At 37.8% G+C, this 26,598-nt stretch overlaps 2 protein-coding genes across 2 annotated transcripts in view; one reads left to right on the top strand and one right to left on the bottom strand.

Annotated features, from left to right (window-relative positions):
- Positions 1-6,182, bottom strand: part of LOC102237756 (hamartin-like) — a 31,126-nt gene extending 24,944 nt beyond the window's left edge. Inside the window, exons 1-6 of the mRNA XM_023338295.1 lie at positions 5,853-6,182; positions 1,866-2,078; positions 1,687-1,790; positions 1,383-1,535; positions 759-903; positions 530-684 (exon numbers count right to left, since the gene is read on the bottom strand). Coding sequence (XP_023194063.1) covers positions 530-684; positions 759-903; positions 1,383-1,535; positions 1,687-1,790; positions 1,866-1,974 — 666 coding nt within the window. The 5' untranslated portion in view covers positions 1,975-2,078; positions 5,853-6,182. The remainder of the gene's footprint in view (positions 1-529; positions 685-758; positions 904-1,382; positions 1,536-1,686; positions 1,791-1,865; positions 2,079-5,852) is intronic.
- A 2,249-nt stretch (positions 6,183-8,431) lies between these two features.
- gfi1b (growth factor independent 1B transcriptional repressor) lies at positions 8,432-18,455 on the top strand. Its single transcript, XM_023338001.1, has 7 exons — positions 8,432-8,607; positions 8,880-8,983; positions 9,125-9,301; positions 10,854-11,083; positions 11,696-11,833; positions 16,411-16,576; positions 17,709-18,455. Exons 2-7 carry the CDS (start codon positions 8,887-8,889, stop codon positions 17,885-17,887), a joined length of 987 nt encoding a protein of 328 aa, XP_023193769.1. The 5' UTR covers positions 8,432-8,607; positions 8,880-8,886; the 3' UTR covers positions 17,888-18,455.
- Positions 18,456-26,598: the final 8,143 nt, after the last annotated feature.

Below are 26,598 nucleotides of genomic sequence, written 5' to 3'. Positions count from 1 at the left end.
CGGAAGAACTACCAACATTAGCTTAGCTAATATAGTTTTTATCCGCTAGCTAAGACTGACATGTAGCCTACATGTGTGTTACATGTACCAACTGCCAGTCATCAGAACCTTGTCATTCACACATAGAGTTTGTACGTCCTTTACAAATCCATTTAAATATTAATTGTATGCATCCATAGATTTCAGGCGAAGCTCGTCCACATTGTTCGCACTTATTAAGTTCACAAGGCAGTTAAGTGTAAGGCACTATGAGATCGGCGGCAGCTTATCCACATTCTCTGTCTCATATGGGTCGATCCTGACAGCAGCCATTTTGTTGATTTATTTTTATCTAACACATTGGTCAAGATCGTCAGTAGACGTTCTGCTGGTTCAGCTATGCTTTGCAATACAGTTGCCTACCAAGATGGCGCAGGTCACTTCCTGTGCCATCCTGCGCCAGTTCAGTCTTGTGGGAGTACAAAATCATGCAAAATGTGAAATTTGGCTAGACTTTTCCACATTTCAGGAACATGGGTCATGAGCTCACCTTCACCACCTCCTCGAAGGTCTCCATGTTCTCCTTCATGCTGTAGTGGGAGCGCAGGTAGGAGACGAAGTTGCATGGATACATTCCGTAGAGCCTGTGGAAGAGGGAGTAGACGGAGGCGTGGAGGTGGATCAGGTAGACCTCGGAAACGTGACCTGGATGGGAAGAGACGGTTAGTGGGATGGTAAGCTGGACAAACACGGAGCTACCATATAGCCTCCTGTCCTACCTGGGTTCTTGAGGTTCCACGACGCCAGGCGGCCGAAGATGTCGAAATACTCCCAGAGGTGCTGCTTCCCGGCTTGAGGGATCATGGGAAGCAGAGTGATGAGCACCAGAACTCCGGTTACCAGCACCACTACATCTGTGTCCGTCTGAAGGGAAAACATTGAGGTCATGGAGAAAACGTTCAGGTTCCAGGGCAGAAGGATGATCTGGGATCCGATCTACACTTTGGTCTGATTCTGGACTGAGAGGACGCCGTTTTCTGATCCTATGAGCTAAACTAGAGAAAATTAATACAAGCAAATTAAAATGGTTTAAAGGGGGAAAGATAGAGACAGGAAGCAGTTCATCCAACCATCCAAATATCCATCCTTCAATCCAACCATTAGTTCACTCATCCATCCATCCAACTCCCTGCTTTGCTAACAAACTGATTTTCCTAAATGTGTCTTCTAGAAGCAGGATGCTCTATTTTGAAGGACCGACCTTCGTATTTAAATCAGAGTGACAGGGAGACGGGGTCTGGTTCTCACTGCCACCAAAAACCAATAACTCCATGAGAATCTCGATCATCAGCAACAAACCAAACCATCTCTCCCTGATGCTCTGTGCCAACATGGCGGCTTACCTTGAGGCATTTCAGCAGTGAGAGCAGCAGAGGGTAGCGGGCCATCTTGTGGATCCAGGACGGCTGCTTTCGGACCACGTGGCCGAGCAGCATGAGGGTGGGCAGCCGGCAAGCTGGTTTGGCCATACAGTCGTTCATCTTGTCCAGAAGGTGCTGGGCGGCGGAAAAAAGGTTGGATGTGTTTACAACAAGGAAAGTTAGAAAAACACTGATGGTTTTTATGCGTAAAGGAATAAAGGAGAGCAACATCCAGGGTTACAGCTAATTACAAACGAACCGAAGTCGGGTTGGACCGGACTCTCACCTTGTCGTGTGGCTCTCTGACTGAGGACAGGATATGCAGGGCCTGGGCGGAGTTGGTTTCCAGGAAGTAGTCCACCAACGCGTTCAGCAGCATGGAGCCTCGCTCTGGAAGGGAAGCAGCATTTTTAACCGGCTTGTTTGTTTACTTCTGCTCAGGTCGACGGAGCCGGATGGACCCACCGGTGCTGAGCTGGTCGTTGATGAGGCTCCGGATCTCTTCGAGCTGCTGGAGGTCGGAGGTCTCCAAGAGCGGGAGGAGGTCCCCGACGTTGGGCTGCTCCCTGGCCATGGCGGCAGTGCTGGAGGTGGAGGCCGCGTGTCTCTCACAGTGTCAGTCCCGGCTTGCCTGGAGGACTCCTGGGGCCCGCCCACCAATACAGTCTCCAGGCACCGCTGGCGGGTCGGAACCAAAACCCAGAGTCAGAAACAGGTCCAGAACGTCTTTGGGTCATCCTCATTGAAATCTGAGAGAATTTTGGAGACAGGAGCTACAACTAACATTTAATTTAGTAATCAATTATTCTAACAATATATGTTTCTAAATTCTGCAGATTTCTCATTTAACTTCTTAAACCTTTTCTATACAATAATTCATTTTTTAAAATAAAAAAAACATTTTAAATGCGACAACACAGCATTCCTTCCACCGGAAGCTGTGCAATGTGAGGAGTTTTGGGAAAAATATATTTAGAGACAAGTGTTATTTTTTAAAATCACAAATACAAAATGTGTATTTTTTGCACAGTTTTGGCTTATTTACTGATCTGAATATGTTGCTCTTTCAGCAAGTGGATTTTTTTTTTTGTATACGCCAATTAGTGATTAATTGATTGATAAAAAAATAAAAGATTTCCCTTTCATCCATTTAAGCCTTTTTTATGCCGTATTAAATACATTAACAGATACAAATAAACAATTTAATTCATTTTTTAAATAAGAAAAACTTTTTAAGATGCAATAAAATTTTGATTAATTATGGTTAACCCTATTAGTCATTTTTACCCTAATCCTGATCGATTTTATTGATTAATCAAATTTTGGGGTTTTGAAAATTTTATTTGTAAAAAATCTGGATTTTCTTTTTAGTTACATTTTGAAATTATTTCCCGCCATTGATGGATTGATCACAGTAATCAGTCCCTCCAGGATTTTGCCGTTATTGTAATTTTTCCTTAGAATATCACTGAATTTGTGTAGCTAGTTTGGAAACGTTTATGAGGAATTTTGGAATATTTACGCCTATTGTAGACGGTAAATGTGACTTTTTTAGTCTCCATATCGAGCACAGATAGTAACTTTATATCAAGTCAGGCTGGGGAAGCAGAGTAGTAGAAGTAAGGAATACTGCCACCTGCAGGTGGGAGTTAGCGTCACTAAAAACAAATGCTTCTGAGCGTTTTTGTAGAAAATTTGGAATAAATTCACAGTTGTGCGTTAAAAATTGCAGAATTGCAAAAAACAGGAGGTATTGATTGATAATTTGGCAGATAAAAGCTGCTTTGATTTGATTAATAAAATAAATCCAGGCCTTTAGCTTGGTTTCATTTCCTGAGGCACCAACTTTCATCAGCCTCATTTAGAGAAAATGAAACTGTAGACCAAAATTAACAACCTGAATGTTTTCTAATATCAACAAAGATTAGATATTCCGTCGGCAGCAGATTTACAGTGTAATCCTGACGGGCAGCTCATTAATGCCAGGCAGCTTATTCACCAACCTGGAACAATGATTCAGCACAAACCGATCTCATCGGCTCTTCAGATCTCACTTCAAACGTCTGAGCAGAAAAACAGCTGCTAAAAAAATGACAATCCACTGAAAGTTTTTTCAAACGTAGCTGCGCCTGTACCATGACCAATCAGCTCAGCGCTCGTTTCTGATGCGGTGAAGCGTCCGCAGCTCAATCGTCCCTCTGTTTCAATCGACTGCTGACTCATGTGGCTGGACGTCCGGGTGAGGAGAGCAGACACGGACATGAGCAACGTTCAATGTGATCTCAGTCAGCTGGGGAATGCTCCGCATCACAAAGACGCTTTATGCAGCGCCGCTGCAACCAGGGAGGCCCTGGAAACGATAACTATCTGAGTGGGAGACGCGAGGCGCTGCAGACGGCGGCGAATTGGGGCTATTGTGGATAGAAATTAAAAAAAGAGTTAATGTCCGCCAAATAACGCTGAAATTTAAATTTCTAGAATAAGCAGGAACATTTCTGCGCTTCAAAATTTTAAAAATGTAAACTCTTGAAACTCAGAAAATTTCCAAAAGTCGAAAAGTTCTGACTTTTGAAACTCAAAAATGTCAATTTTTGGAAAAAAAAAAATTTCTAAAAAATTCTAGAAGCACAAAATGTTTTCTAACAAATTTCCAACTTTTGGACTCAGAAATTTTGTTGTTTTTTCTTTAACATTTCCAGGATTTACCTCAACATTACTGAGTTCTTCTCACTAATGTTCAACTTTTGAATGTCAGAAAAATTTGGAAAAAAGTTTCTGACTGTTCGGCTTATTTTTTCAACAACTTTTGGACTCAGAAATTCTCTTGTGTTTTTTAGAAAATTTCTGAGATTAATCTCAAAATTCTGGAGATTTTCCTAGCATTTTTTTCACTTTTGGAACTCAAATATATATATTTTTTTTTTCTAGAAATTTTTCGAGATTAATCTAAAAATTTTGAGGGTTTTTTTCTGACTTCAACGGCCCCAACAAGCCGTCATAATACTCAGTGGATACTCAGGAAGAAGATGAATAACTTTGTTTGGGAATTTGAATGAACCTTTCTGCTTATGTTATTTGCCCAGTTTGTTCTCTCAGCTATTTATTTAATAAAATTTAATAAAATTCTAAACCGGAGTATTGAGTCTTTTCCAGAAGAGTTCAAATATCTTCAGGTCTTGTTCATGCATGAGGAATAATTGGTTTCACAGTCTACCGTGTCAAATATATATACATATACACATATATATATATATATATATATATATATATATATATATATATATATATATATATAAATGTTTGGACAATTATTGGATGCTGTGCAGCTGGAAGTATTTTCGCTCTTACTTTCTTGCCTTCAGACAGAGGTTATGATGCGTAACTGTGGAAACCAGGTACCGTTTTTACAACTGGGCGCTGCTGATTAGCATCTCATAAGCTCTAATCATGCCTGAACTACGACCCAAAAATCCCAGAGGAGTTGTAAAGGAGACATTATGGATGCAGAGCAGAAAGAGAGGAAGTTCAAACTAACAACCATAAAACCAAATAGACGTTTAAAGAGGAGAAGCAAAAGCAAATGAGGTGGATTAGCAGAGCTTCCTAACAGCTGATGATGTCATCCAGGTCATGTTACCGTGAAATATTGTCTCTGTTGTGATAATGAGTTGTTAGCATGTCATGAGACTGTCACGCAGAAAATCTTCAGTCAGAAGTGTCTTTAGATTTGTTGCAGCACTGACTGCTACCAAAGACACTTGAATCATACAAGTTTACAGCATTTTTTCCCTCCCTTAAAAATAATTGTTGAGATGAATTGAAAACGCACTGAATTTGGAATAATTTTGCAGGCCTTAGCAAAAACATCCTGGTGGGTTTAACTCGAAGAAACCAACAACAAAAAAACCCGTGAATACTTACTGCCAGCTGGTTGCATGTTTAAGGTAAAGCCGAGCAATGAGATGCATTAAATGCAACATGGTTCAGTCAGAAAGCAGAGGAGCAGCTGCTGCATGAAGACTGACCACTGGCTGCTGCTGCTGCTGCTGCTGCTTGTCGTAAACAACTCGCAGAGAACAATGGGCAGGCTTGGCTTTACTTTACCCGCTTCTAAAACACGAACATTTCTTTTCCGTGACACGTCGAGCAGCGATTTCACAAAAAAATTAAATAAATACCAGAGACGCAATCAGGATGTAATCTCTGAAATATCAAGCCTATCCATCACCAGGTCTGTCCAGTAGGGAAAAAAACACAAGTCAACCCAGCGCCGACAGCTAACGTTAGCTGGGACCAGCGACCCACACTCCGAGCAACATTTACTCCCCGTGTCATTCCGGCTCGATTCGATCTACAGCGGCCAGATCGGTTCGGTTTGGACCCAACGCAGCATCTGAGCTGGAACCCGCTGATAACAAACCGCATTATTCGCAAATAAGTGGAGCTGTTTACCTGTTAGAGTAGATTCACTCCACAGGGCGCCGCCATCTTGAACACCTCACAGCCCATCCCACCGCAGTCAGCCTCCGCTGTCAGGCTGCGAGCGAACTAATCCCGCAACTCCGAGCGGCTCTGCGCTTCAATGCTGCCGCTTTTCGAGCGGCACCGAACCGGGACAGCTTCTGAAAATCATCCTAATCCCGACAGCCGACACGGCGCTCCAGCTTTCACACGGAAAACGGCTGATTCTTATCTCTGTCGCGCAGTTAAAGTTTGTTTTCCCATCGCTGATGGTGAAGGGCTGAACTGCGTGTAATGCGGTTTCGCGTGACCCACATGCACAGAGCGCACGCGCGATTCGGTTAGTTAGATTTTAGTTTTGTTTTTTTTTAAAAAGCGAATTAAATAAGATTTTACAGAAACACGTCTGTGAAGGTTTTGTTTGTTTTGCAGAAGATCATTATTGCCACTGTAGAAAAGAAAATCTGAAATCTTTATGTCAAAATTCTAAAATTAAAGCCGGAATTGTGAAATGAAAGTCAAAATTATGATAATAAAGTTTGAAATTTGGTATTAACGTTTTAATTCCGAGAGAAAAGAAAACTAACTCTGAGAGAAAAGTATTAATTCTGAGATTAAGGGCATAATTCTGAGATTAAAGTCTGATTTCTCATAGATTAAAGTCAACATTTTGGTTATAATGTTTTCAATTTTAACAACAAAGTCAAAATTCTGAGATTAAAGTCTGAATTTTTCTAGATTAAAGCCAAAATTATGATCATAATGTTTTATATTTTAATGATAAAGTCAAAATTCTGAGATTAAAGTCCGAATTTTCATAGATTAAAGTCAAATTTTTACAATCATTTTTAAAATTTGAATTATAATAATGTTAGAAATCTGAGATTAAAGTCATAATTCTGAAATTAAAGTCTGATTTCTCATTAAAGTGACATTTTAGAGATAAAAGCCAAAAGTCTGATATGAAAGTTTGAAATTTGATCATAAAGTTAGAATTTTGTGGGATTAGAGTCAAAATTTTGAGATTAGAGTCCAAAATCTTTCAGATTAAAGTCTCAGAATAAAGACAGAATTCTGATAATAACATTTTAAATTTCATAATAAAACTACAGTTCTGATTTTAAAGTCAGAATTCTTTCAGATTAAAGTCAGAATCAACCAATCCTAAAGCTTTATTTAGGAATTGTGGAAATAAAACCACCTTTTGTTGCATTTACAGCTGCCAGTTTTTAATTTTTGTCAGCTGTTATTTGAAAATTTGCTGAAATTAAGCCAGATTTGACTTATCATGAATTCTTAATTAAACTTTAGACTGAGACTAATAAATTGTACATGTCATCAGGTTCACATGATGGCAGCATTATATCTCCACATTTTTCTGGTGTAAATGCTGTATTTTCATTAACCGTAAGCATAAACTCATCATAATTAACAGAAATAAAGGCGTAAAAACATCAAATGTGTGTAAATAATCTGCTTCACTTAATAATGGAGTTACTGAAATAAATGAACATTGCAATATTTGCAATAACATTCTAATTTATTATAGTATTTTATATAATATGATGTTATTATGTAATATCATATTACGTTATTTATTGTATGACAAATTGAGGTTTTTCTCCACTAGATGTCGCTCTTGCACTCAAACTTCATGTCTTTCTTGCACCGAAACTCTCACAAATAATAATGATGAAGAGGAAGATGATGGTGGGTTTTTTATTATTAAAATGAACTTTCCATTCAGTTGACTCAATAAATGGTGTTTTGTGCGTTGCCATAGAAACCACCAGTTAGCTGTGCTTGGATAAGCAGACTGGTTTGGTGTGTGTATCTTTGGAGGCGCTAAAGTTACAAATCCATCCATCCATTTTCTAACTTCCTTGTCCCCAGTGGGGTCGGGAGGTGCTGGTGTCTATTTCCAGCTGACGTACCGGGAGAGAGGCGGGTTCACCTGGACAGGTCGACAACAACACAGAGACAGACAGGACACACACAACCATGCACACACACACTCACAACCATGCACACACACACTCACACCTAGGGAGAATTTAGAGACCAATTAACCTGACAGTCATGTTCTTTGGAAGTACCCGGAGTGAACCCACGCGTGCACAGGGAGAACATGCAAACTCCGTGTAGAAAGACGGGAATCGAACCCAAGACCTTCTTGCAGCTCTACCAAGTGCTCCACTGTGCAGCCCTAAAGTTACATATGTGGAAGCTAAAGACTCTTAAATCTTACGCAAAACTTTATTTTACTTTACTTTGCCCAAATCCAGTAAAGCAAACAGAAAGCGTTGGGGATTTGTTTTAAAAGTTGAAGTAAAGATTTTGTTTTTCTTGTTTCTGCATTTTTAATTAATTACGCAGAATTTATTTTATTTTACTGTTGCATATTTCGCATGTTTTTTAAAAAAACAACAGTCTCTTCCCCTCATGCAGCCGCGGCTGTTTTGTATAACTGTTCCGAAGGCCGCTGTTTTTCTAAGCAAATTTCCACCTGCAGCTTGGACTTTTCATTGGCTGAAACCACAGTCAGATTCCCCTGCGAAGTTATCTGATTGAAAATCAGGGAGGGGAGAAAAAGACCGAGCTGCGAGCGCTGATGATGCTTCTTTCTGCTTTAAGGCTCCTGCAACTTTTAGGAAACGGATTTCTTTCTCTGCGTTTTTTTTTCTCTGCGACGCATTTTGGATCTATAAAGTTTATTATTGTTGTTTTGATTCGGGCTCAATTAACGGTGAGTCTGTGCCAACAGTTTCACATTTTCATAAACTGTATAATAACTCGAACGGTAGTTAACAATATCTTTTATTGTTTTGCTAAAAAAAGAAGAAAAACTTCTTCAAAATTACATTTTAGCTCTAACCAGTTATAAAACCTTAAAAAACATATTCTAATGTGTAGTTTACATATTTATTTAACATTATAATGACATTTTAGAATGCTTCGCTTTATTTATTGCGTTAAAAACAAATATAAAATGTTCTGTGTGCTATTTTTGCGACGCAGAAACGACATGCCGCGGTCATTTCTGGTGAAAAACAAACGGTGCGCCTCCTATAACATCCACCGCAGTTACGAAGAGGAGCAGCCGGCGGAGTTTGAAGACCAGGGTGAGACTTTATCTGTAACTTTAAATGGAAAATGCATCACTTTTTCTTCGCTAAATAAACGATATTTTTCTTAAATGTCGCATGCATTAAAAATTAAAGTTGCTTGCAATGTGCTCAACTGTTTTGTTGTGCGTTTATCAGAAGTCCCGTCGCAGCTGCAGAGCACAGACTCATCAGAGGAGCCCCTGTCTGAGGGGCCCTCGCTGTCCGCAGACAGGTGCTCCCCTCCGGAGGATTCAGAGCCGCAGTGTCCGTTACCTGCTCACCCAGAGCCGGCCAGCCCGCCGCTGGCCCCCTCACAGCCCTACTACCTATCAGGTCGGTACCTCAACCAGACAGGCCTTACATTAGCAGGGGCCCGTGTCCGGACGTTTTAAGCGTTTCATATCAGTTGGTAATCATACATAGTTCCAAACAAGTCTGAACCGGAAATGGTCCGCGCCATCTTAGTAGGCAAGCGCAGCGCAAAGCATAGCGGGATGGCTTGAGATCAACAAAAAGAAAATATGTGGGCGTTATTGACCAATAATAGAGAGATTGACCATATAAAACGGAAATGTTCCTCTGATTTCATACTATGATACAGTTAGCGGCCTAGTTAACACAAAGAATGCATATAAAATGGTACCCATGGACACAAACAATCAATGTTTAAATGATTTTGTAAAGGATGAACGAGTTCCTCAGATTAATAACAAGGTTCTGGTAACTGGCAGATCAACTACTTAAAGTAATAAACATGTAGGCTACATGTCGGTGTTAGCTAGCAAATAAAAGCTACAGTAGCTAAGCTAATTTTGCTAGTTCAGCTGTAAGTAGTACCCTAAATATCGCTGATATTTATCTTAGTATTACACAGAGATCTGTAGAGTACTCAAGTAGTTGTAATATTTGTAAGTTAGACAGGAACGAGTCGAGAGCTGGCTCTAAGCTTGAGGCTTGTTTATTGTTGTCATAGCAACTCCATAGCAACCGCCTGCCAAGATGGCTGTCAGTTACAAAGTTCACGGAAGTGTGTCACATGAAAACTATGTATTGATTAGTTTTTGTGTTTTAAATATGTGAAATGCTGCCAAGCTGATTGCGAGACCTTTCCTGTTTTATCTGTTCATTTTTAAACAGTTGTGGCAAAACCAGAAACTGCTACTTGTAACCCATCAGGTTGTTGCTAGGTAACCAAAGAGCGAGTGAGTTAGTTGATTGTATCAACCTAACTTAGCTAGCTGTGAGAGGTTGAGTCTTAAGTCTTTACTCTGCCTGCATCTCCCAGAATGCTGTGCGGTTCTGGCTCAGAGTTCAGTGAAAAGGTTTTTATACCATATTCTGATTCTGCTTGTTCTTCTTTTCTTCTTATTAAACTTCATATTATCATCATCCTGCCAGTGGGACTAGATATGGAAATTAGACACTTGGCTATCATCTCACATATTTGCATGTAAAAGTTAAATGATATCCAATGTCCCATTTTTAAAGAATAAACTTGAAACTATGAACACATTTTGTACTTTCATCTTGTTCTCAGCTGCTTTCTAAGAAAAACACTCAGCAGTTTTTTGGCAGTAAGTTAATTGTTTTTGGTGTCTGGAAATGAGCCATTTCAAAAACCTCCGGAATGCAACATTACAAATCCACAGGCATTTCGCCGTTACCTATAGCAACCCCAGCCTGTTACCTAGCAACCCAAGCGGAACTTCGGTATGGATGGTCAGTTGGTTTTACCGCTCTGTGTGCTGTACAATGGCTGCTGGAAAGCTAAAATCTCATTATCAAAGAATTATTTTGTGCACAAACTGTAATGAACATGTTTTGTGTCCTAACCTGTTAAGGGAAGCATAATATTTCACCTTTCAACTTGTCCTCCCTGTGTTAGAGCCCCACATGGCCGAGTTCCCGCCTTACTACAAGCCTTCGTACGCCTGGGAGTCGGTGTCGTCGTCCTACAAGCTGCGGCAGCTGAGCTTCAGCCCCACGGTGCTGCAGCACGCCAGCAGCCTGTATGGCGGCCACATCAGCCGCAGTCCGCCGCCGCAGCAGCCGCTGGACTGCAGCACGCACTACTCCCCCACCTCCAACACCTACCACTGCATCACCTGTGACAAAGTAGGCAGTTTTTCTCATCACTGCATGGAATATCCATATTTAAAATGATGATTTCATTTATTAACATAAGGGGCAATCAAAACCAACTTCGCCTTGTATAAATTATTCCACCCAGGGGTGTCCAAAGTGCGGCCCGGGGGCCATTCGCGGCCCTCTGGGGCATTTTGGGCGGCCCCCTCAAGTTCAATTCTACAATGGAGCAAAAAACAGGAAGTAGAGATTAAAAACTAGCATGAACCACACATCTCAGAAAAATGAAATAGAAGGCCGGGGTCAGGAACTTTTCAGGAGTTTTGTGCCTCTGGTATGGCACAGACTGTTTGCTACTTCATGGTATTATTCAGAAAAGATGTTTAAATTTTTACTTTAGCACAAAACTCTTTTTCAGGAAAGCTAAAAACAACTTCAAATTAGCGTAAAAACTTTCTTTCTTTTTTTTTTTTTTTGCAAAATTAAGGAAGTTTATTCTGAATCAAAGCATGTGGGTAATCCAGCTTAAGTCATGATTAAACAAGAGCCAGGTTGGTGTGAGTAAATGTTTTCTGTTAACAAGTGAAATCAACATTTGTATGTAATTTCCCCAAGTTATTTTTGCTGTTTTTTGTTGTTCAGGTTTTCTCAACTTCTCATGGACTGGAGGTTCATGTCAGGCGGTCACACAGCGGAATGAGACCATTTGGTTGCAGCATCTGCAGGAAAACCTTTGGGCACGCTGTGAGTCTGGAGCAGCACATGAACGTTCACTCCCAGGTAAACAAAAACACAAATTACTTCAGATTTTGTAAAAATTGTAAACTTGTAAAACTGAGAAAACAGTAGTTTGTTGCCATGTTTCATTTAGTTTAGAAATTATTGATTCTTTAAGTCTGAAAATTTTATTTTAAACCCCATCGAAAGTGAAAATTCAATATGGCTGCCGAATAATGGCGGTAGTGAAAAGCCGTTTATTTGTACTTCTGATTGTTTTCATCTCATTTACCATACGGTCATCAACATAGTTCTACACCGTTTTTGTGTTAAAATCAGATAAATACCTTAATTGGGGCCTGCCATGCAAAGCAATGGCAGGAACCTATTGCTATTGTCGGAGAAAGTGTTTCTTTATTCTTTATTTTTCTTCCGTAACCGTTAATGCGGCTCATACCGCTGGGTGCACACCTACAAATGAGGTATCAAAACGTGCAGAAAATTCACGCCATTCCAGCTATTACTTCTGGTGGGATTTGGGCTTAACGTGGCGACATAATTCGCAAAAAACTACGAAAAAAACCCCATTATAAGTCAATGGGAAAAATCCTAGAAATACCCTATTTTTGAGGATTTTCTGTGTCGTCACAAATTCACCTAGAAATGCCATTCAAATTTCATTTTGTAGATACGTCTGTGATCTCTTCGAAAGTGAAGACGGCTCGTCGATACCAGTTACGGTTTGTCCACAATTTGCCTCTAAGCGACCCAAAGTTTCTCATTTTTTCTAAAATTAGAGTGACAGCCCATCTCGGCTAGAGTGAGAAATGAAGAGGTTTTTTGAGCCCAAAATAATTTTGAAATCGCCATCACGGCCACAAATATCGCACGATTTGTATCAAAATCGGTCCTGACATTGATACGCCTGTCTGCTCCGGTAAAATGTTTTCGAAATTTATCTAGACCGTACGGTTTTCTGTCACGGTGCTTCAGAGCAAAGTCATGCGACAGGATTTTCTGAGGCTCTCAGGCTGTTTCACTAACACTTCACACCTTGGTGTGAAACTTATTTAACATAGCAACGGATCTCAAGAGGCTATTGGCTGCTGATTTGGACTACAAATACGCATCATTGTAGTTCTATCTATCCTCAGTTGAAACAGATCAGGACTGAGAACTGGCCTTTAGAACTACCCGCTGCTATGGGCTGTATATAACTGATTTAACTCAGTAACTGTTACACATGGGATTATTTTGGAACTTTAAAATTAAGCATACTGAAAATTTCAAAATAAAAGCCTTGAATATTTTACATGACGTAATTGCTCTTTTTGGCCGTATATGACTTTTTCATCCAAAGCAATGTTACACATGGGATTAGTTCGGAACTTTAAAATGGAGCATAATAATAATTTCAAAATAAAAGCCTTGAATATTTTTACATCAGGTAATTGCTGTTTTTGGCTTTATGTGACTTTTTCATCCAAAGCACTGTTACACATGGGATTAGTTTGGAACTTTAAAATTAAGCATACTGAAAATTTCAAAATAAAAGCCTTGAATATTTTACATGACGTAATTGCTTTTTTTGGCCGTATATGACTTTTTCATCCAAAGCACTGTTACACATGGGATTACTTCGGAACTTTAAAATGGAGCATAATAATAATTTCAAAATAAAAACCTTGAATATTTTTACATCAGGTAATTGCTCTTTTTGGCCGTATATGACTTTTTCATCCAAAGCACTGTTACACATGGGATTACTTCGGAACTTTAACATGGAGCATAATAATAATTTCAAAATAAAAGCCTTGAATATTTTTACATCAGGTAATTGCGCTTTTTGGCTTTATGTGACTTTTTTATCCAAAGCACTGTTACACAATGGAATAGTTTGGCCCTCTGAAATGAAGCATACTGAAAATTTCAAAATAAAAGCCTTGAATATTTTTACATCATGTAATTGCTCTTTTTGGCTTTGTATGACTTTTTCATCCAAAGCACTGTTACACATGGGATTCGTTCGGAACTTTAAAATGGAGCATAATAATAATTTCAAAATAAAAGCCTTGAATATTTTTACATCATGTAATTGCTCTTTTTGGCTTTATATGACTTTTTCATCCAAAGCACTGTTACACATGGGATTAGTTCGGAACTTTAAAATGGAGCATAATAATAATTTCAAAATAAAAGCCTTGAATATTTTTACATCAGGTAATTGCTGTTTTTGGCTTTATGTGACTTTTTCATCCAAAGCACTGTTACACATGGGATTAGTTTGGAACTTTAAAATTAAGCATACTGAAAATTTCAAAATAAAAGCCTTGAATATTTTACATGACGTAATTGCTTTTTTTGGCCGTATATGACTTTTTCATCCAAAGCACTGTTACACATGGGATTACTTCGGAACTTTAAAATGGAGCATAATAATAATTTCAAAATAAAAACCTTGAATATTTTTACATCAGGTAATTGCTCTTTTTGGCCGTATATGACTTTTTCATCCAAAGCACTGTTACACATGGGATTACTTCGGAACTTTAACATGGAGCATAATAATAATTTCAAAATAAAAGCCTTGAATATTTTTACATCAGGTAATTGCGCTTTTTGGCTTTATGTGACTTTTTTATCCAAAGCACTGTTACACAATGGAATAGTTTGGCCCTCTGAAATGAAGCATACTGAAAATTTCAAAATAAAAGCCTTGAATATTTTTACATCATGTAATTGCTCTTTTTGGCTTTGTATGACTTTTTCATCCAAAGCACTGTTACACATGGGATTCGTTCGGAACTTTAAAATGGAGCATAATAATAATTTCAAAATAAAAGCCTTGAATATTTTTACATCATGTAATTGCTCTTTTTGGCTTTATATGACTTTTTCATCCAAAGCACTGTTACACATGGGATTAGTTCGGAACTTTAAAATGGAGCATAATAATAATTTCAAAATAAAAGCCTTGAATATTTTTACATCATGTAATTGCTGTTTTTGGCTTTGTATGACTTTTTCATCCAAAGCACTGTTACACATGGGATTAGTTCGGAACTTTAAAATGGAGCATAATAATAATTTCAAAATAAAAGCCTTGAATATTTTTACATCATGTAATTGCTGTTTTTGGCTTTGTATGACTTTTTCATCCAAAGCACTGTTACACATGGGATTAGTTCGGAACTTTAAAATGGAGCATAACAATAATTTCAAAATAAAAGCCTTGAATATTTTTACATCAGGTAATTGCTGTTTTTGGCCGTATATGACTTTTTCATCCAAAGCACTGTTACACATGGGATTAGTTCGGAACTTTAAAATGGAGCATAATAATAATTTCAAAATAAAAGCCTTGAATATTTTTACATCATGTAATTGCTGTTTTTGGCTTTGTATGACTTTTTCATCCAAAGCACTGTTACACATGGGATTAGTTCGGAACTTTCAAATGGAGCATAATAATAATTTCAAAATAAAAGCCTTGAATATTTTTACATCAGGTAATTGCGCTTTTTGGCTTTATGTGACTTTTTTATCCAAAGCACTGTTACACAATGGAATAGTTTGGCCCTCTGAAATGAAGCATACTGCAAATTTCAAAATAAAAGCCTTGAATATTTTTAAATCAGATAATTGCTCTGTTGAGCATTATATAACTGATTTAACCCAATGACTATTACGCATGGGATTAGTTTGGCCCTTTGAAATGAAGTTTAACAAAACTTCCAAAATAAAAGCCTTGACAAAAATTTTAAATCATACTGAATGGTGCACGTCCGCCTTACTTTATGTTCTTGCGATTCTCCGCGTGCCACTGATTACGTTGCGGCGTTCTTTAGCGTCGATGCCAATTTGTAGCGTGACGACGCCGGGCCCATACCCCACGGGCGCGCCTTGGCAGGCCCCGGCTAAATTTCTTCAGAAATTTTGTTTTTCTAGTATTGTTTTGTGCTGCTAACAAAAGTTAGCTTAAACAACAATAGCATATCTAAATGTTAATTAAACTATCCAATTATGCATCCAGCACTATAAAAATCACTAATACAGGTTATAGAATGGGATACTGGTTTTAAAAGTGCTACTAATAAATGGTTTATACCTGGATTATCTTTAAGCCCGGCAGCCATATTGAATGGTAATGGTGCATTTTCTTTGTACCTGGAAATCAGATTTTTCAGTGGAAAACAAGAACGGACTGGGAAAGTTGAAGCTCTCCCAGCTAATCTAAGTTTTATATAGCCATACACTGTAAAAAAAAGAAGAAGAAAAAAAACGTGTAATTTATGGTAAATTACTAGCAGCTGTAGTTGCCAGAATTTTACTGTAATAAATACAGTATTTATGCTGTAATGTCAACTTGTTAACATGTTTCTTTTGTGTTTGAATTAATAAAATGATTAGAAATGTACTATTAGCTTGTATTGCTAATGGTAGTTAGCATGAAAGTAGATGTTTGTCTTTGATAACGTAATGTTTTGAATCTAATACAGAGACATTTGCGTGAGGAATTTCAGATGATTTATGCAAAAAAAGGTTTTTTCATTAGGAGTTCTACTTTTAAAAGATCACAGCTTATGACTTGTAAAAACTATCAAATGGGGCTAAATTGTTTAATTTTATTGTATGTTCAGGAAAAAAGTTTTGAGTGCAAGATGTGCGGTAAATCCTTCAAGCGCTCCTCCACGCTGTCCACGCACCTGCTCATCCACTCCGACACCAGACCTTACCCCTGTCAGTACTGCGGGAAACGGTTCCATCAGAAGTCGGACATGAAGAAGCACACGTACATCCACACGGGTAATGACAGCGGCGATCCTCCCACTCTGTTCTGGACTCAACCTGCTGCAGTATCAACCATTCAAACATCAGCTGTTTGGAAAAGTGTAATATTTTGCAAATATTACACTTTTTAGGGCTGCAGTTAACAATTATGTTAGTAATCAATTATTCCAACGATGAATCAGATAAAAAATGATCACACTCTGCTGATTTTTATTTTAATATTATAAGTACATTTTGAAAATTATTTTAAAATGGGAAAATAAACAATTTATTGCCTAAAATGCAATAACACAGCAACCCTTTAGTGAATGTTTGATTATTTGTAGATTGATTAAGATTCATCTGCAGCTAAAACAACAGTTTTAGGATTTTAGCACAAATAAGTTAACCTATCATTTGAAAGTAGCTCTTTTGTATTTATTCAGATCATATATAATGCAATATTTAGAACTGTGCAATTTTGTAATTGCAATTGAAATTGTTCTCTTTTTTGCAGAGAACACAATATATTAAAGTTATTTAAAAAAATTATAAGAATAAAGTCGGATGAGAAAAAAGTTGAAATAATACGAGAATAAAGTCATAAAATTACAAAAATACAGTTATAGTATTATGACTTCATTCTCATATTATTTCTACTTCATTCCTGTAATATTATGACTTTATTTTTGTTATTTTTTCTTAGTGTTGCCCTAACACGCCGTCGTCCATCCGCACTGGATTTGTAGCTTTAATTTGATTTCCAGTTTCGGGTTTTGTTTCTGTCCAAAGATGTGCTGGATGATATCAGCTACTTTCCAGGTGCAGCATGGAGGAATTGTTTCCAGAGGTTATAAAGCCGCTGATAAATCAGAAAAAGAAGTTTAAACAAATATCCCGTCAATTTGCATGTCTGGTTTTCCTGCTTCGCGCCGCGCTCTATAAAAGGAAGTCTGTTCAGTTGACATTTGTTGACAGCATGGCTTCTACAAATCTGAACAATGGCGCGATTCTTCTCGATCGGTCGCTAATAGAAACTTTACCTACGAGGTGAAAACATCTGATGCTGTTTTTAAGCAACTCTGATTTTTTTGCAGCTAAAGGAAAAATCAAATCAGTCAAGGTAAAAAAAAAAAAAAGAAAAGTGAAACATTTTTCATTTTCGCAGGCGAAAAGCCGCACAAGTGCCAGGTTTGCGGCAAAGCGTTCAGCCAGAGCTCCAACCTGATCACCCACAGCAGGAAGCACACGGGATTCAAACCGTTTGGGTGTGACGTTTGCTCAAAGGGCTTCCAGAGAAAGGTGGATCTGCGCCGGCATCACGAGAGTCAGCACAGCATGAAGTGAAGGCGCCCGAACGTTTGTACATATTAGATTTCTATTAAAACAATGAGTGTCAGGTGTGCCTGGGATGGTAGGACTCCCTCAGGGAAACTGAAATGTAATATATAGGAATCCATCTTTAAATGTCTGAATAAATGTGAAAAAATTGGTATAATTTTGTATTTATATTCTGGTCACTGCAAAAACACAAAATATCCCCAAGTTTTGTAGTCTAGTTTCAATTCAAATATCTAATGTTACAAATCAGCAGGCACTTCGCCGTTACCTAGCAACCCCAGGGAAGACTGGCCCGTTACCTAGCAACCCCAGGGAAGACTGGCCCGTTACCTAGCAACCCCAACGGAACTCTTTGAAAATCTTCGTGCACTTGAAATAAGACAAACTAACTGACAGGAAATAGGAAATAATTCCTTAATAAGTGAAATAAAATATTTTAGCTTATAGAAAAAGATTATTTAGATTATTTCACTTTGAACAGAGTTGGGGAGTAACCAGTTACCTTTACTTGAGTAACGTTTTTGAAAAAAATAACTTTTTATTCTGTACTTTTTAATTTTACTTGAGTAATTTTATTAAGTATGTTTACTCTTATTTGAGTAAAATTTCTGAATTTTCTACCAACTGAATAAAAAATAAACAAAAGCTTCACCAGACACAGACCTGCAGCTTTTATTAAAGTTTCATAAGTTTTTTATTGAAAGAAACTGATTTGGAAAAAAAGTTTTTGTCTGATTTTGTTACTTATATGAATTATTGTCATTTTGGTCCTTAAAACACCAAAATTTCCACTTAATTTTATATTTTGGCCCAACTGATTATGTAATTTCTAAATATTAAATAATTTGATCAGTTACTCAGTATTTGAGTAACTTTTTACCAAACACTTTTTACTTTTTTACTTTAACTTGACTGGTTGAGTAAAATATGTTGAAGTAGTTCTACTCCACTGACCTCTGATTGCAAGTAACTTAAAAGTAACTTTTTTAGCAAGATACAAGAGCCTATTTTAAATAAATAATTCTGCAATGTTGATAAAAAAAAGGTACAAGTTCCACTGGCAGATTATTTCACATATAATATTGGATGAATGTAGTAATCTGCTGGTGAAGCTAATAACCTTTAGAATCAATATTACAGAATTAGTTACTTAAATAAGTTCTTATCTTGCAGAAAATTACTTGGAAGTTAATTTTATCTTATTTTAAATGTACTTGAACTAGAAATTACACAAACATACTGTGTAGTATTTTGTATTTTTGCAGTGTTTGAATGATTCAGGTTGTTGGGGATAATAAACGATTTGATATAAACTGCAATCCTGGAAAATCTCTGTTTTTCCTTTTTGATAATAGTCCGTGTTTCATAACCACACACTTGTATTTTTTGTTTGTTTGTTTTTGAGCCACGTTCTCATCTAAAGCAGGATGTAGGATTCCTACAGGACTGTTACGTTGGGTGAAAATCTGTTGCGTGACCAGAGTGATCCTGCAGTCAAATAACACACCTGGAGCGTCATGCAAATCCACGCGCAGCGCCTGATAGTGGACTAGAAAGCAACAGGAAGGGAAAGTTAGGGAAGCGTTCAGGAACTGAAACACAAATGGCTTCAAAAACATGAAAAACCAGAAGTCAAATCAGAGGAAAGCTAATGAATTCTGCATTTGGTTTCATTTGGAAACAGGGATTAATGAGTGTGTGTGTGTGTGTGTGGAAAAGGGATTGATTACTTGAGTTAACTGCCACCCCACCCTTCCAGTCTGTTGGATTTACTTACAACAAACAAACGGCAGCAAACGCCGCCTTCCTCAAACACCAAAGCTGCTGGCGCGTTAAGCTGCTGGAGGCAAATCAGATCATCAGGAACGGCCTTTAAATCTGACGAGGAGGCCGGCGCAGAAACCACGCTCACCTTTCAACGAGGACGAGTCAGTAACGCCTCGCACTGAAAAAACACGTTAATAAATATTTTTGGTCTAGTTTCTAGTGCAAATGTCAAAGTCAAGTGGAAATGAGACAAAACTAGCTAAGCTCATTTCCATCAAGAAATTAGCTTTTTTTTCTTGCTGTTTGTTACATTTTTTTGCACAAAATTATTCTTACATAATGAGATTTTGGCTATTTTAAGGCCTTCTGCTAATTTAAGTCCAAATAAGCTGCTGGTGGCCACACCCACAAACTCAACATTTACACTCACACGTTAAAACGGCTGCAAACAGATATATATTAAACAACTGTACGTCTTTGAAGAGCAGAAGTGGAGCCTCCTGGACAACCATCAAGGATGCAGCAAGTTGTTTCTGATGGTTGGTCAACAACAAAACACTTGTCTTTTCCAGCAGCCATTGTACAGTACAGCGCATACAGCAGTAACCATCCTTTTCATGAATCTGTATTAGGAAAACAGAGTGTCTTCAGTCAGAGGCTTCTTCAGATTCACTGTAATACAGACTGCCACAGGAGATCTTTCCTCATCAGCAGTCACCATCTACAATAACTCTTATTATTATATTAATATGAATTACAAGAATTAATAAAGTATTTCTGAATTTGAACTGAATTGATACAGCAGTAAAACCAGCTGACCAAACGTCCTGGAGCTCAGTTTGTGTTGCTAGGTAACGGGCGGAAATCTGTTGGGGTTGCTAGGTAACGGGTTGAGCTTCTCTGGAGTCACTAGGTGAAGGGTCAGTGTCTGCTGATTTGTGACGTTACATTACTCAGGTTTTTGAAACGACTCATTTTCCAGACACCAAAAACCATGAAGGTCCTGCCCAACAATGGCGGGGTGTTTATTTATTTTATTTTAATTTTTTTTTTTTTACAAACGCTTGGTCTGTTTTTAGAAGCAGCAGGAACCAAACTGGAAGTACAAAAACATGCAAAATGTGAATTTTGAATAAACGATACTCTGTAAATATCAATTCCTTAATATGGATGTAAAAGTACTTAAAATTTATAATGTGGGTAAAAGTTCTTGTTATAAGTGAAATTATTTTCATCAATATTAAGGAATTACTGACTTAAAACAAGTTCTTATAGCTAGCTGGAAATTTACCTGTAATTTAGTTTTATCTTATTTCAAGATACATAGAAACTAGACAAAAAATATACTTAGCAAGATTTTGAGTTTTTGAAGTGTTCTTCCACATGTCTGTGGTCCAAACTGACCTCATTTGACCAAACAACTGGTTTTGCTTTTCTTTCATGACTTTCTTCTTGCCACTTCAGCTAACTGCAAACCTCTGCGGCCTTCACAAAACACAACACCGAATTCCTCCAGATAAATTAAAAAACACACAGGAATTATGCAAATTCACAATCTGTCTTTGGAAAACAATACTTTTAAACAGTTCACCGATTCTCACACACATGCAAAAGCTGCATTTATCCCACAAACAGCCAGTAATTCTGGATATTTTTTCAGATGTTGAAGGAAATCAACCTTTCTTTAATTGTTAGGCTGTGTCTTGCAAGCTTACAAATTCAAAATGGATGTGTGTGTGTTGTAAATGTAAAACATTTGAGTTCTTTCCAACAGTGAAGAAGAAACTCCAGTCTTTTGCAAATCTAATCTGAAAGCGTTTACACGACTGCAAACCATAGCTGCAGAAATCAGAGCATTCCTGAGAACGGAGCGTCTGACAAACAAATCTGAGGTCTCTGTATGCAAAATTTGTTGGCAAATAGAGGCGACAGGGTCAGGGTTTAGTCCTTGGGAACAGTTAGACGTGCTGCCACCGCAGTACCCCAGTGCGAGGAGACGGAGCAAATCAAAACGGTGCACAGGTAAGCAGCAGAACAAAAGCCTGGGATCCTCCAGGGTGGGACTGAGCAAACAGGACGCGAGTCCTGGAAGGGGAGGGCCGCGGCTGCCGGGGGTTGCCTGGGGGAAAACGGGAAAAACCGAACGAAACTGTTTCCTCAGTCATTCCTGCTAGGTCTGCAGGGGGTTAAAAACTTTTTTTTTTTAGGTAATATGGTTTAAATTCTGCTTTAAAGCTGTGCTTTCTGTGTTGTTTTTCAAAATAAAATGTATGCAAGAAGCCACATTATTCTCCTTAAAGATCAGCTGGAGCAGAAATATGAAACACACAGCCAAAGTTTTGCCAAGTGTGCAAACTATCTGGCAGAAACAGGTAAAGAGATAAAGCAGGATGTTCTGGATTTGTTTTGCAAATCTCCATGCAAATGAGCCGCAGCCAGTACTCTGGAAGCCGTGCAGGATGTGAAGAGTGTCTGAGCAAACGCCCGAGGCATCAGTGATGCATTCAGGGAGTCCAGGGAGGGAGCCGTTCTCCCTGCCGGAGAGTTCAAAGTCATGCCTGGGAATCCGAATCACTGTTTACCGTTTTAAAGCTTCTGTCATCAAACCGTACACTGCAAAAACACAACATCAACCAAGGAGTTTTAGAGATTCTACTGCAAATATATCAGTACGCTAGCAGAGTTGGGTAGCAAGTACTTACATTTACTTGTGTAACTGTATTGAAAAAATGTACTTATAGAAGTATTTTATTTTTATTATGAAGTATTTCTACTCTTACTTGAGAGAAATTTCTGGATTTTCTATCTACTGAATGAAAAACAAAACATGTTTTAACCAAAAATCAACCAGACAAAGGTTAAAGTTTTTATTGAAAGAAACTGATGTGGGAAAATGTTCTTGTTATTTCTAGTTTCTTACATGAATTATTATCATTTTGGTCCTTAAAATGCCAAAATTTCCACTTTATATTTTGGTCGATCTGATTATGCAATTTCTAAATATTAAGGATAATTTGATCAGTTACTCAGTCGACTTTAACCAAATACTTTTACTTGAGTAATTTCTTGGATGGCTACTTTTTACTTTTTTGAGTACTCTACCCACCTCTGCTTGCAAGTAACTTTTCAGCAAGCTTTATGAGCTTGTTTTAAGTCAATAATTCCTTAATATTGATGAAAACGTTCTAGTTCCACTGGCAGATTATTTCACTTACAACAAGACATTTTACCCATATTACAAGTTAAGGTTATTTTTCATCCATATTAAGGAAGTTTGGGTGCCTATTAAACAACATTCACGTTTTTATTCTTACATTTGGGTGTCAACTGCCTCTAAAAACAGAAAACACAAAGCCAATTTTGAATGAACCGTTTCGAAAACCTCTGGAATGTAATGTAACAAATCAGCAGGCGCTGCACCGTTACCTAGCAACCCCAGGGAAGGCCAGCCCGTTACCTAGCAACCCCAACGGAACTCTGCAGATATCTTGGCACACTTGAAATTAGACAAAACTAACTTACAAGTAACTTTTCAGCCAGATGTCAGAGTTTGGTTCAAGTAAATAATTCCTTAATATTGATGAAAAAGTTTGGCAGATTATTTCACTTGTATTTGCACTCTTATATTTTACTGAAGAGTTACTTGCAAGTTAGTTTTGCCTTTTTTCCAAGTGTACCAAGATATCTGCACTTGAAACTAAACCAAAAATACTTTGTGTTTTTGCAGTGTAATATACAAGTTCTAAGACAACACATTTTTACATACAAAGATTCAAAACTATTCAAAATATGGTCAAATTATCTACACATAAAGACACGAATAATTGAAATTTTACAGAAAAAATGAGAAAAACAGCAAAACGTTTTTGTTTTTTTAATGTTTAATGAAATGCCAGCATCACTGCTGAGCAGAAAAAGTAACTGTCTGCAGGTTTCCTCTGTGTGACTGACGCCAGGAAGACGCAGAGCGATCGCTGCTGTCAGTACGGGGCGTGATGCAGGGCTGCAGTCCTGCCTGGCTGCAGATAAGTCCTGTGGTGACGGCTAAGTGACGCTAGCTTATGTCCATGCCTGACTGAGCATTAGGAGTCAACAAAAACAAAAACCATCAACTTCTTTCAACGTGTTTTCTTTCCAAGTTTACACCCGTCTTTAAAGCTACTTTATGACATTCAGATAAAATTGAATTTAAGTCTAACTACGTTTTTTAAACAAATTGAGGCAATTAGATGTACTTAAAAAGAATTATATAAAAGTGACATTAAATATATCCCAAATCTTGAAAACTAGACTTAACTTTGGCTTGTAATAAACTTTTCTCTTTTTAAAAGTTGTGTTGATTTAACCAGCTGTTTTCTCTGAGTTCTTGGAAGTTAATATTCCAAGTCCAAAAATAAAAACAGGAACAGAACATGTCTGAACTTGGAAGGTCAGTTTTCTAACTAACCGTGACCTCAAAATCCAACCTAATCCAAATCTGAAATGTTCTGTGTTTTAGCAGCTTATCTCCTGGTACATTCACAAACATTTATCTTGTTTAAAGACTGATTTTCTCCCTCATATATTTATGGTACATTCACAAACATTTATTTTGTTTAAAAGCTGAAAAATTCCCGTATGTTTGAAGTATATTTCCTGTTATATTCACAAACATTTCTGGTATTTGAAAACTAAAATATTCTGTATTTTTACAGTATATCTCACTAGCATTGATATGAAAGCACAGGAAAAAACATAGTTTTTAAGTTTTTTTTTTTTTAGTTTTTTTTTTTTACAGTGTATAGTAGATTTTCTTTTAGGGGTATCAGAGTGAAGGGGGCTGAATACAGATGTCTGTTACATTTTCATTCCATTTTTCAGTTATGTATTATGCGGTTTGCCACATAAAATCCAAACAAAAAGCAGAAGCTTGTGGTTGTAAAACGACACTCAGCGTTAATCTTTCTGCAGGCTGATGTGGTTAACATCAAACTACCTGAAGAAACCAGACAAACCAGTGTCCCTCCACACTTCTTCACTTTTACTAGTGGTTGTTTTGGTGCTTCCATTGCTTTGCATCCAGATTAGCGAACCTGTTATGATTCATCCGGAAGAGTGGCTAAATCTCTAAGACATCAAGGCGCAGGGTTTTTTCCAGGCCTTTGAATATTTTTGCATGCTGTGTGCTGCTTTGCATATTGCATGCTACATTTCGACCAAATCTGTACAAATACAGATGATGATTTCATTATGGGTATCTCAGGAATAGCAGCCAATCGATCTCTCTTATTCTTCTGTTACAAAAACAAGGTAAAATGTTTTGTTTTTTTTTTTTTATCTATAGTATACAAGTTTTTTCAACATTTTCCAGTTATTAGGTGATTTAAAAGCTGTTTTGCACCAGTAAACTGTGGGAACAGATCACTTTAGAAAATGCTTACAAGGGCAGTAGCTCAGGGCTCCAAATGTTGGGGGCAGCCCACAGATTTTAATTTAATTTTTTGTATTGATTGCATGTTTTTTCAGACATATTTAAATAAAACTATGTGTATTATGTTCTGACCTGTGAATTTTATAATAAGGTGTTGTGTTTTTGTTTGACAATAATGGATGATGGTTAGCTAGCGTGCTAATTTCTACATATTTACACTGCCGTGAAGTATGGTAATGTTGATTAACGTGCAAAGCTAATTAAAAAATGTAACTAATTTAGACATTATACTTCATATAAGAGTCACGGGCCATTTCAGGTGAATTGTAATAACATTTTGGGGGGTTTTTCAACATAAAAAATGCTCCACTATAACTATAACTAATAAAGTTACTGTAGGTTTTGGAAGGAATAACAATAAAAAATATAATTATCCAAAAAGTTGTTGTTTTTTTACATTTGTGGCTCTAAACACATTTAATTTAGCTGGACTGGGAAGCAAAATGGCTCTTTAGACTGTAGAAGATGCAGTTAACTCATGAAAGTCATAAAAATGTTACAAAGTCAAAAAAATTAAGAATTCATACGCGAATAAAGTCATAATACAATGAGAAAGACTTTATTCTTGTAGTATTGCAAAAATAAAATAAACTTATCCTTATACAAGTTTATTCTTGTAATATTATTACTTTTTTCTTGTAATTTTATGACTTTGTTCTTGCAGTTTTATTATTATTTTTAATTTCCTTAATGTGGCCCTAATATCCCATCATATAATCTTGATGTTGCCCAAAATTAAAACAAGTTTGGCACCTCTGCTTTAGTGGATGAGGCACCAAACGGTTTCCAGCCCAGGGCCCCAAATTCTTCTAACTCCAGCCCTGCAGATCAACATAAAAATCCATTTGCCTACAAAAATTGAGTCTCAAACTTCGAAGTCATGCATCCAAATGCAGATTTCCTCCTCAACTGATAAAAAACCCCAGCTGCTGAGAAGAAAGAGCAGAACGTGACGAGGGAAGTCAAAGAAATGAGTGAAAGCAGAGGGTTGAAATCATCGGGCAGCAGCCGCCGGTCCAGGCTGATAACCTTATCATGGCCTCTCCACGCTGTAACGGCTGCAGCAGCCGCGAGACGGGGAGGAGCGGGCAGATAGCGACTAAACGCCGCGGGACGGGGACGTCTGTGAACAACGGATGGCCGAGACAAAGAGGGAAGACGAGGAAGATCGAGCAAATCCTCGCCACCGTGCAAACAGATTGGCAGTGACAATCAGCTGGCTTTTCTGTCAGTGCTTTACTGGAGCTGAGTGGTAACTAGTTACATTGACTCAGTAGTTATGCTGATTAATGGCTAGTATATGTGTCAAACTCAAGGCCCGGGGGCCAAATCTGGCCTGCCGCAGCTTTTTATGTGGCCCTCAACGTCAACAAGTCCCTCCAGTTTTTCACAAATCCGCAAAATTCACATAAAATCAACAAATCCCCACATTTTTTCTGATCTTACTGTGAATTTTTCTCAAAATTGGTCAAAAACCAGT

This window comes from Xiphophorus maculatus, chromosome 8 (assembly GCF_002775205.1).
Source record: "Xiphophorus maculatus strain JP 163 A chromosome 8, X_maculatus-5.0-male, whole genome shotgun sequence".
In the NCBI taxonomy this organism is placed as follows: domain Eukaryota; kingdom Metazoa; phylum Chordata; class Actinopteri; order Cyprinodontiformes; family Poeciliidae; genus Xiphophorus; species Xiphophorus maculatus.
This window is presented reverse-complemented; position numbering and strand designations above follow the sequence as displayed.

Excerpts from the sequence above, each read along its gene's own strand:
- gfi1b (XM_023338001.1), top strand. The coding sequence starts at position 8,887 with ATGCCGCGGTCATTTCTGGTGAAAAACAAACGGTGCGCCTCCTATAAC. Across the intron at positions 11,084-11,695 it reads ACTGCATCACCTGTGACAAA|GTTTTCTCAACTTCTCATGG; the intron begins GTAGGCAGTTTT and ends TTTGTTGTTCAG. Across the intron at positions 11,834-16,410 it reads ACATGAACGTTCACTCCCAG|GAAAAAAGTTTTGAGTGCAA; the intron begins GTAAACAAAAAC and ends TTGTATGTTCAG.